Source organism: Dipodomys ordii, unplaced genomic scaffold (genome assembly GCF_000151885.1).
Source record: "Dipodomys ordii isolate 6190 unplaced genomic scaffold, Dord_2.0 Scaffold70, whole genome shotgun sequence".
NCBI classification, from domain to species: Eukaryota; Metazoa; Chordata; class Mammalia; order Rodentia; family Heteromyidae; genus Dipodomys; species Dipodomys ordii.
Genome location: NW_012267286.1, coordinates 8,654,332 through 8,665,877, shown reverse-complemented (window position 1 = coordinate 8,665,877; position 11,546 = coordinate 8,654,332). Strand labels below are relative to the sequence as shown.

At 36.6% G+C, this 11,546-nt stretch overlaps 1 protein-coding gene across 1 annotated transcript in view; it reads left to right on the top strand.

Moving 5' to 3' along the window:
* Window positions 1–11,546, top strand: part of Arhgef38 (Rho guanine nucleotide exchange factor (GEF) 38) — an 87,961-nt gene that overhangs the window by 67,820 nt on the left and 8,595 nt on the right. The window contains exons 7-9 of the mRNA XM_013023727.1: window positions 471–604; window positions 6,258–6,362; window positions 7,808–7,933. Coding sequence (XP_012879181.1) covers window positions 471–604; window positions 6,258–6,362; window positions 7,808–7,933 — 365 coding nt within the window. The remainder of the gene's footprint in view (window positions 1–470; window positions 605–6,257; window positions 6,363–7,807; window positions 7,934–11,546) is intronic.

Below are 11,546 nucleotides of genomic sequence, written 5' to 3'. Positions count from 1 at the left end.
AGTGCTGTTCCTGAGCTTCTTTGTGTTCAAGGCTAGTGCTCTGCCACTTGAGCCACAGTGCCACTTCCAGATTTTTTTTTTTAGTAGCTTATTGGCGATAAGAGTCTCACGGGACTTTTCTGCCCAGGCTGGCTTCGAACTGCAATTCTCAGATGTCAGTCTCCTGAGCAGCTAAGATTACAGGCGTGAACTACTGGTGTCCAGACCAAAGATTTCTTTAATATGGCAGGTAAATTAATTTGGTGCCCTGAGGAGTCAAATTTTTAAGGGTTGAGTTTTGGAAGGTTCTTGGGTGGGGGTTCATCTGGCATATGAAACGATGGGCCTACAGCACATGACATTTTCAGACGAGGGTCAAAAGCCATATGAATTTTTACCTTGAAATAAATGTTGATCTTGAAAACTTGTAGTGAAGTGCACACTTCCTATGCTGCAGTGCTCTGATATGAGAATGCACTTTTCCTTTTCAGTTCTAAAATACAAGAAGAATGATGAGGATGAATCACTGAAAGACAAATTGTCCAAACTAAATATCCATTCAATTAGCAAGAAATCAAAAAGAGTGACAAATCATCTAAAGATTCTCACCAGGGGAGAATCACAGGTAATTTTTCTTCTTCAATCACCTGCATTTTCCCAGGGAACATTAATGCTGACGTCTTTATGAGATTTTGTTTGTTGTTTACAAGGTTATAACAAGAACACTGAGAATCAGGGCTGGGAAGGTGACTCAGTGGTAGAGTGCTTGCCTTGGATGTTTGAGGCCCTGGGTTTGATTCCTCCACACCACATAATCAGAAGAAGCCAGAAGTGGCACTGTGGCTCAAGTGGTAGCGTGCTAGCCTAGATAGCTGAGAGACAGCGCCCAGACCCAGAGTTCAGGCTACACGACCGACAAAAAAAAGGGAACACTGAGAATCAACACACAGTAATTGTCCTATTCTCTTTGTTTTCCCTCTCTTTAGGGAGAGATGAAGATGTGAGTAGGGGGTGGGTAGATTTGATCTCAGCTCTGATGTTTCCACTAAGGAAGCAGACGAGGAAAAGCTCAGGACATAGGGACATGAAATAAGAATGTTCTAGGCATCCAACATCCAGCACCTGATCTCCACAACAACATTATGTCCAACATCCAGCACCTGATCTCCACAACAACATTATCCCGCATCTCTGTTCTACTTCTGCTTTAAAAAAAAATCTAGTGATGAGTCTTGGTAGCTCACATCTGTAATCTTAGCTACTCAGAAGTCTGAGATCTGAGGATCATGGTTCAAAGCCAGCTCAGGCAGAAAAATTCCCGTGAGACTTTTCTTCAATTAACCACTCAAAAACTGGACGTGGAGCTGTGGCCCAAAGTGAGAGAGTGCTAGCCTTGAGCAAAAAGAGCGTAGGTGCCCAGGCCCTGAGTTCAAGCCCTATGACTGAGGCGGGAGTCTGGAGGAAGGAAGGGAGGAGAAAACAGAAAGAGACAGAGAAAGAGAGAGAGAGAGAAACCCTGGCTTTCCTTTAGGACTCCCTTGATGTTCATATTACCTTTATTATATCTATGAGAAAAAGAAGTGTTCAGATGCATAACTTATTGGAATGGTTTTCAAGCTTCTCCTCTCCTTCCCACGTACTCCCCAGACACACGTTCTATTAGTGGGTAACTGTTCTTTGTCAGCTCTTAGCTTGACTTGAGCCACTTTCATCTCAACACTTAATAAATAATGGATAGATTAGCAAAGGCTCTTAAACTTTAATGTGCTTAAGGAGAATTATCCGAGGAGCTTGCTGAAAGGCAGATTCTAAGGTTCGACCTGGTTCAAGGGTATGACCAGGAAGTCTGTAGTTTTACAAACTTTCCAAATGTTTTGAAGCTAATGATCTTGAAATGAATGATCAGTGGAACACACTTTGAGAATCACCCAATAGAAAGCTCTTGGCCCCGAGATGGGCTTCTAGTTTGGAAGAACAGTTCTCAGCCTACTATATATACTGTCTTAACTTTTTGCCTTCTCATTTACCTATTTTCATCATGTTTTATGTTAACATCCCTAATATTTTTAGCTTAAATTAGTGGCAACTATGTGTTCATTCAACACTTCTGTTTTGCTTTTTGTATTAGAGAAAATGTGTTCTATTTATTTTTAGGATATATTTATTATTATCTTTAGTTGTACAAAGAAGTTGCCATTTAGCAAAGCCGTTTATGAATGCACTATATCGTGATCAATGTCACCCCTTTCAACAATCTCACCCATCCCTCCCCTACCCACTCTCCTTAATTTTGTAGATTGAACATTAGATTCTTGACTGCATTTTCCCTGTCTTCGCTTCATTCATCAACCTTTCTCCCCTTGATCCCATCTCATTCCTTTCAAGTACCTGATTTTATTTGGCTGAAGTTTGATTTTTGCCTTTCTAAGAATTACAATATTAGAGATCTCGCTTGAATCTAGCATATGTCAGTTAATACATTTGTATACCCTTGCATACCACCCAATATAGTTACTTAGGCATTTGTCACCATTTGTTTAATACTTATGGTATTTACCTCATGCTTAGCTGCTGTGGTCTTTTCTTTCCTTCTTCCATTAAGTCTTTGCTATTTTCTGACTATTTAATCAGAAACAGCTAATTCCTTCCTTGGACAACCAATCAACTTTCCCTTTCTATGATAACTTTGGTACTGTTCACATTTTCAGAAATCTGCAGAGAGCCAGATCTTTGAAGCTATTAAACCTTGACTCCCACACCATCTATACCACTTAAATATTTGTCTTGGGAGCATAGCTTAAGTTCAATGTAACATCTGTAAACTGTAGATTTTATTAGTGCCTTACACATGGGATAGTTCTGGGGATTAAATAGAAATGGTACATATATAAAAATGCATCTAACACAGTGTGTAAACACTCAATATATACTGGTTGTTATCATCATTATTTTATGTCATTATATCATTTTCCTTTGAACATGTAGTCTTCTTATTTTGCATGAGAGTGAAAACTTCTTCATGCTCCATGTCTTGCTGGTAGAAGCCTGATTACCCCACTCCTAGGACTAACAAATTCTTAGAGAAAGCAAGTAGCTGGGAACAAAACTTTTATGTACAAACCAACCAATCCTGAGCCCTATTCACCTCCTCCTTTAACATTGAGTAAGCCACTATTTTTTTAACCCTAAATCATTCCAGAGTTCAGTACCCAGACAACCAGAGACCAGCTACTAGAAGTTTGAAAGTAGACAATTCTAAACTACATCTGCTTCCCTTCATTGACTTTCCCAAGGAAAGCCCAATAAAGGCATTAGCCTAGACTTTCTCTTCATTCTGTCTTTGGCCACCTGATCAAAACATGGTGCTCCCCTGTGGCTTTGTGTGACTTGTAATGATCCTTCTGTAGACACATAAATATAGTATATTTCTTTCCAAGCCTTAATCTCATTTTCTCTTGTGGTGGCATGATTTTCCACACCAACATTAACATGGACGTTCTTGGGACTGATAGCAGATATCAATTCTTGTGTTCATTTTTTTATACCTTTCTAGGGGCTCACACTAGATCCACTGAATAGAAGAGGCTTAACATAGAAATAGAATGTGAAAGTTAAGGATATTTCTGTTGTATGATGATAGGTCAGGAAATAGACAATCAGATCATTTCTACTAAAGGCCACAATAATAAAATAAAATTGAGAATTAATTTAAAAAGAGATTGTAGGTCCTGTTGGCGAATATATATGGAGTTCAAATAAGTCTCTTCCAAAATCTTTCTTCTGACTCAAAATAATACTGTTGAATAAAATAAGCAGCTTCTAATTTGGGACATACTCTTGTGTAAGCTGTTACATATTTTTTTATCACATCTTTCAACTTCTTATACTTTTCAATTGTGAACAAAAAGTGAATTGTAGTTAAAGTAGCCTGCAGGGATATTAATTAGATTTTCCCCCTTAATCTTTTTAGAGGTTGTCCTGTCAGCAATGAAGCATTTCACAGTTAATCAGAAAATCAGCTGCATAGGCTGGACTGGAGAAGAGATAAATCTCAAATCAATCAATTTTGCACTTGTCAGCAGCTCAGGTGAAATATTGGTAGAGTTAGGGTATAAAGCTATTACCTAAGAGGAAGATTCTGTTCAATTCATCATACATGTATTGAACTCTCAGGTACAGACCACAGTGAGAGATTAGAAATTTAAAAACTAGCAGGTTAAGTTCTGAATTCAGTCTGCTTGGTTTGAATCTTGATTCTATCTCTTAATGTGAGTGTTTCTTTAACCGCCTCCCCCAACCTATGTTAGGGCAAAGACCATGCATCTATCACAAAGAGATTCCAAAGCATGGTAGTTTAAGTTGGCAAACCATTTATTTTTCTAATAACCTTTGAGATGGGAACATATAGGCTCTGCTTCATAAAATCCTTCAGAAACACAGTTCCCCTTCTTTTGCAGCGCTTTTCTCAAACAGTGTCTTCATCTGACTGGTTGAAGCTTAAGCATTGCCATATCGTTCGAGTCCCAAGGACCATGGTACAGGCCAAGACTTAGGAATTAAATGCACTTCCCTCAGATCTTGTTTACCCCAACTCAGTTACAAACACAGGTCTAGTTACAAAGAAGTCTGGGAAATGGGGGTCTCTTGCAGGGCATCATGTGTTCAACTTAATCCAGAAGAGTAGGGCTTATTAGTTTTTTTAAAAAAAACAAACTAGTGGAATGTTAATAATACCTGCACCCTCCTGAAGCTTCTGTTTCTTTACCTGGAAAGTGAAATGAATCAAACCTACCCCATAGTTATATGAAAATTAAAATGAGTAAGTGAAAGAAAGGCTTTGGCACAATATCTGAAACATAATTAGTGTTTAATAAACGTTAGCTACTATTATTAAAGCAGAAATATTTAATCTTAAATACTTGAAATTGATCCAATAGAGAGAATTGCTTAAATAATTCATTAGGGTTACAAGTGCACATAGGAGGGAGAAATTGATTTCTACCATAGAAGGAATAGCAGTGGGGGAGGGGCATTCGCAGAAGAGATGACATTGAAGCTAGTTTCTTAAAAATAAACAAAAGTTTATGAAGCAGATAAAGAACAGCAGCATATTTCAGTAAAGCAGCATGAGAAAGGCTTGGTTATGGTGAGCTAGTTTTGGGTACTATTTCTTACCTTGCAATTCTTGCATCCCCATGTTCAATTCACTTGGATCCTTGACCAATAAATGCAAAGTAGATATCTGAGGATGGCTCCCTGGACAATGCAATGACAACCATCAGTCCCAGAATATTGTTCTCCATATCAGACTGGTTTGGAGCATGGAGATCCTAAGACTGAGGGAACTGGATGTTCTGTGGATTACAAAGAACTCTGCAGCCTATTTCATCACGAATTTTCTAGATAAATACTACAAAGGAGTTTTTAACATTAAATAACATTCTATCATTACTATCCCTTAAGTTCTAAGGTTCACTGTGTGAAATTCAGAGCCCAAATCAACTACAAATATTATGTGTCTAACTAAACTATAATTCCATGGAGCATTAGTGTCCATGTCCAGCACTAGGCTGGGTCTGAGTTTGTCTTATGGCCATTTTGATTGCTAAGAAATAATGTTTACCTGAAACTTCAGTATGTCTGTCTTCTAAAAAAATGCCCAAAACATATAAAAGCTACATTTATCTGAATGCTAGTAGGTATCACATGTAAAAATGACAAAACAATGTAACTAAACCTATGTGACCCCTATTTTAACTCTGAAGATTGCTCCCCAATGGAAGATTAGTTATTATTCTTTAAATTTGATAGAGTTATATCAAATTTAATAGTTAATAGTTACATTTCTTTAACTATGGGCCTAAGAGTGTTTTGTAAATAAGCCCTGTAAAATATACTGGAATGGTTCTTATGAGAAAAACAGTATGTTCTAGTTAGTTGATCTATTGTACAAATCTACAAGTTAATATAATTTATGTCCATACATAATATGTGCTATTTTTAAAAAGTGCAGAGAAGAGGTTTATAATCTTACAACTGCTATGACATAGGTGCCATTGTGAAAATGAGCAACAGCAAATTAAGTTGCATGAAATGACACAGCATTGCAATAGTAATTGAATGTAAGGTTGCTGTGTCCTTAGAAAAGACTGTGTTATGTGGAGATTTCCATATCAACCAGAAGTAGTTTTATAATGTGCTGGGCCAGTATATTCTGTACTATTTTTTAAAGATCAAATTCATTTGAATTATGAAAACAAATAACATATATATTATAGGTAAAAGATAATACCTTTAACAGAGAAGAAAAGCTATTTAGAGCTTTAGAGAAGACGGTGAGGCACTGCGTGAAGAACATTTCATTTTGTCTTCATCACATACAGGTAGGTGAGATCCAGCTGTTTTCAGTGTTTCCATAAGAATGCATTGGTTTCCATAATCATCATAAAATGTGATCTTTCATTCCTTTATATGAGAAAACTTACTATATCAAATTTGAAATTCTGAAGAATGCAGGTGAAGGAAGCCAATGTAAGTGGGTTTTGTTTTTTAACCCCATCCCCACCCTACCTCTTCTACTTTACCAAAGATTCAAATCACCAAATGGTGGGGCTTTTTCTCAGATGATTGTCATGTGAACCACCAGCCCATTTTCTTTATAATACAGATGAATTCATTCACACTGCTGTACATGAGGCAGAAATTATATTTATTTATCTAGTTTTACTAATAGATCTCTATGAACTAAAATCAGTATAACATCAGCATAAAGGAAAATCACAATACAGATACAAAACCACAACAAATAAATTCTTTCACACAATCATGTTACAAGACAAAAACACCTACACAAGTTTCCAGTCCCTCTGGAGAGACCCTCTTAATCACCAATTTCAGCAAAGCAATTGTAACTGAGCACAACTGCTTTCAGTAAAAAAATAAAAAAAAAAGAGCAAACAACAAAAAAGTCAGGAGTGTCTTCTGTGGGCCTTTCTGAGGACACATTGTTCTTAATCACATCTTCACGAAGGCCATGATTATGAGACATAAAAAAATAGCAAAGCTCCATGTAAATTGAGTAATCCATGACTTCCCGTTTCAGATGTCTGAGTTGGGGAAGTGATGCTTGCACACTTAGATAAAATGCCATACCAGCCGAGGATTAAGGCGACAAGTATACTGATTTGGAGACAAGATTTCATATTCTGTGAGGACAGGTAACCATTCTGGTTGCATTTCTGGTCATTTTATGATTGGATGCAAAGCCTGATTTTTACAATCAAGTTTTCTAATCTCTTCCTAAAGCTCTGCCTTCCATTAAAAAAAAAATCCCAAACATCGTTATAGCATCCAGCTGGCAGTGGGACCTGTCCTTAATGTTCATTTCAAGGAGAAAATACCTCTTAGCAACATTTACTACAAAGTCTTTTATTTTCACTGACAGACCATAAAAAAATGTAAGCATTTTCTGTCAAAAAGACCCTTACAGTCACTAAGGAAAACTAGTGATTAAATTTTTTAAAATGAGTGATTTCTAAAATACAAAGAATTGAGTACTAAAGAATGGACAACAAGAGCATTGAACAGAGCTTACTCTTAACCAAAGAAGGTTTCATAAAAACAGATTATAAGAAAGTGACACAGGGCAAGGAGAAGGAAATAGCTTCTTACATGTAGCCTGATGCTACACAATTTTTTTGTAGCTCTTTTTTTCCTTTTTGACTTTCAGGGAAATGGAGGGTTAGATGATGAAGTTTACTTTGGGATATGTTTACTTAATACCAACTTCAAACCTTGCCCTTTTTCTAACTTTGTTGTTTGGTTGCAGGATGCTGTGCCTTTTGCTCTGCAGAGTGTGACACAACTCCAGGAGATTTCACACAACAAAGATGAGGAAGAAGAGAAAACCTCCTCAGAGACCCCAAGTAACGCCCTCAATCATTGTCAGGACTTTGTAAGTTATTTACAGTCATAGATACTTATAGATGAAGTCATGGGATTTTATAAAAGCAGGAGTATACACTGGAGTCTACACCAAAGCCAACGTTAATGTCAAGATGAGGAAACTAAATAGTATCACGAAGGGGTTTCAATTCAACAAGTCAGATTATGAGTATCTTGGTCAAGGCTATCTTTCCAATATTCTCAGACTTTAAGAGGGGAAATTGTTAATTTTAAAATAAATTTAAGATATTTAAGGAATGAATTAGTGAAGATTTTTTTTTATCACAGTTGAAATGTAAGACAACCTTAGATTGTGCTCCTAGTAGTTGGTGCTTGACAACTTCTAGGAACAATACTGAGGTTAAGTCTGTGTGTGATATATCAGGGATTTACTAAGTTGAAAGTGTGATTTTTCTTCAAGGAGCCTCTAGAATGCCATGAGTCTTAAACAGCACAGATTCTCTCTGAGCATAAGACTCTTATTAGTATATGAACATTGACCAGCAAAGCTTTCTAATTGAGAAAGGACTTTTACAAAACAAATATTTCTTCTGTTCCGTGATAAAATGTTTGTTGTCTATGACTTCTGTTAAATATAAGTTGAAAGCCACAAAAACCATGCTTGAGTCAAAATATTTGAGTAATAATATCCGGTTAACATTAATTTTAATGTACTATAGGCATTATCATTTCATAGTAGCATTTCATGTGTTATATGGAAGTTTAATAGGCTCCTTCATTATGAGGTAACTGGCAGTTTTGTGTTTGCATGAATTGGTATTTTGGGTCAGATAAGTTTTTGTAAATGGCCCTTGTATTGAAGGATGTTCAGCATTCAGTGCTAGCCTATTGGGCTCAAAACCTCGGGAAGGTGTACCCATCTCTAGTCAATGTCAAGGGTTGCACACCTTAGCAAATGACCCAGTCCCACTGTCCTAGAAAAGCACTCAGAAACTTCTTACTTTTCTTACATTGTAAAATGGAAAGTGAGGGCTGCATGTGAAGTAAGATAATAGGTCACCCATAGATAGATGGATAGATATCCAGATGGACCATAGATAGCATAGATAAACAGACGACAAACATTTTCGACTCATAGGTCTAATGGAAAATGCATGGTTACTGTTTAATGTATTTTTAAGTCTAATTACATTTGAGAAGAGTCCTTAAGCTTTTGCTCTTTAGGTTAATTCAGATTCATTAAGTCAATAATTATTTACTGAGCACCATCTGAGCACATGCGATATAGCCTCTGCCTTAGAAAGCAAGCTTCAGCTGGGAGGTAGCACAGTGGCAGAGCACTTGCCAAGCAAGTGCAACATCCTGGGTTCAATCCCCAGTATCAAAAAGAAAGAAAAATGTTTTTTAAAAAAAGAAAACAAGCCTTCAAACTTTGTCAAAAGCATAACATGATTAATTAGGCTAAATTAAAGGTATCAAAAAGTTCAATATAAAACTAATATTTTTTTGATAACATATTGAACTCTCTTTAAAAATGAAAAATTGATCTAAAGGTAGAACAATTTTTTAATTTATTAATAAATCTACAAATTAGACTATGAGTTAAATTATGAATTTTTGTCTCTGAATAAAATTTGATTTATTTTTGAATACAAAATAAATTTACTTTGTACTCAACATGATTTATATGTACTGGCAAATCAGTTTATACCTGTGAGTCACTGGATGATGGATATATGTGTATTTATAAGATATAATGATATATACAGCATATTCATTGTATACATATTATGTACGGTAGTTATATAAAATGTTGTGATTATATTGCCTGTAGAATCCAGTCAAGTAAAAAACACAATAGTTTGTCCCAGATACAGTAAATAGATTTTTTTGCTTAAAGTTCTCATTAAGTAGTGAGCAGCTGTATATTGATTATTTCATAAACTCAACATCAAATCTAATCTGTGTTGGCGATGGCTACTGCCAATAAGAGATTGATCTCCTTCTCTTCTGGATTTCCCAGGAGTTTGAGACCAAGTTACCAGAAGCCATTGAAGTTAATTAATACAGGCTGCAGCTCAGATGCTGATTTCCTGAGATATCTTTGAGTTAGGCCAAAAATAGAAACTACTTCCAAATTATTGTAATCATATATATAAGGGTAAAGCAGAGCAATTCATTTCAGAATAGAAGAGAAAGAGAAGGAGAGGAAATGGACACAGGGTGGTCAACTACTGACATGGAGTTGGGTGTTAATATGAAGTTTATTTCCCATGATTTAGACCAAGGATGTACTAATTCAAGATTACAGGATCACCATCAATACAATCCTTGTACATAGAGAAGAAAATTATCAGTCTAGTTGTTTCTGCTATAAGAATAAAAAGGTTTCTATGATGAAAACTTTAAAAACCTGAAAAAGGAAATCAAAACATAACTTAGAAAGTGGCAAAACCTCCCATGCTTCTGGATTAGAAGGATCAACATCATGAAAATGGCAATACTTCCCAAGGCTATCTACAAATTCAATGTGATACCTATCAATATTCCAACCTCATTCTTCAAGGAAACAGAAGAGGCAATCCAAAAATTCATATGGAATAATAAAAGACCCCAAATAGCAAAAACAATCCTTAACAAAAAGAAGAGTGCTGGAGGAATATCAATACCAAATTTCAAACTCTACTTTAAAGCCATAGTAATCAAAACAGCTTGGTACTGGCACAAGAACAGACCTCAGGACCAATGGAATAGAATTGAAAATCCAGAAATGAACCTACAGACCTATAGCCATCTAATCTTCGATAAGGGATCTAAAAAAAAAAAATAGAATGGAAGAAAGACAGCCTCTTCAGTAAATGGTGCTGGCAATATTGGTTAACCAATTGTAGAAAATTAAAGCTATATCCTTATATATCACCCTGCACCAGAATCAACTCCAAATAGATCAAAGGCCTCGGAGTCAAAGCAGACACTCTGAAAACATTACAGGATGGAATAGGAGAAACCCTAGGTCTCCTTGGCACAGGCCGAAATTTTCTTAATAGAGACCGACACAACAAATCAAAGAAAGGTTGGACAAATGGGATTGCATGAAATTACAGAGCTTCTGAATGGCAAAGGACATAGCTAGCAAGATCAATAGAAAGCCCACAGAAGCTGGGCTCACTCCTGTAATCCTAGCTACTCAGGAGGCTGAGATCTGAGGATCCTGGTTCAAAGCCAGCCCGGGCAGGAAAGTCTGTGAGACTCTTATCTCCAATAAACCACTAGAAAACTGACAGTGGCGCTGTGGCTCAAGCGGTAGAGCGCTGACCTTGAGCTAAAGAGCTGAGGGACAGCACCTAAGCCCAGAGTTCAAGCCCCACAACCGACAAAAAAAAAAAAGAAAGAAAGTCCACAGATCGGGAGATCTTCACTAGCCATACAACGGAGAAGGGTCTCATATCTAAAATATACCTGGAACTCAAAAAATTAAACTCTCCAACAACAAATTATCAAAGAAACAACTGCCCAATAAATAAGTGGGCTAAAGACTTAAAGAGAAACTTCTCTAAAGAGGTAAGAAGGATGGCCAATAGACACATGAAGAAATGCTCAACCTCCCTAGCCATAAAAGAAATGCAAATCAAAACAACATTGAGATATCACCTCACCCCAGT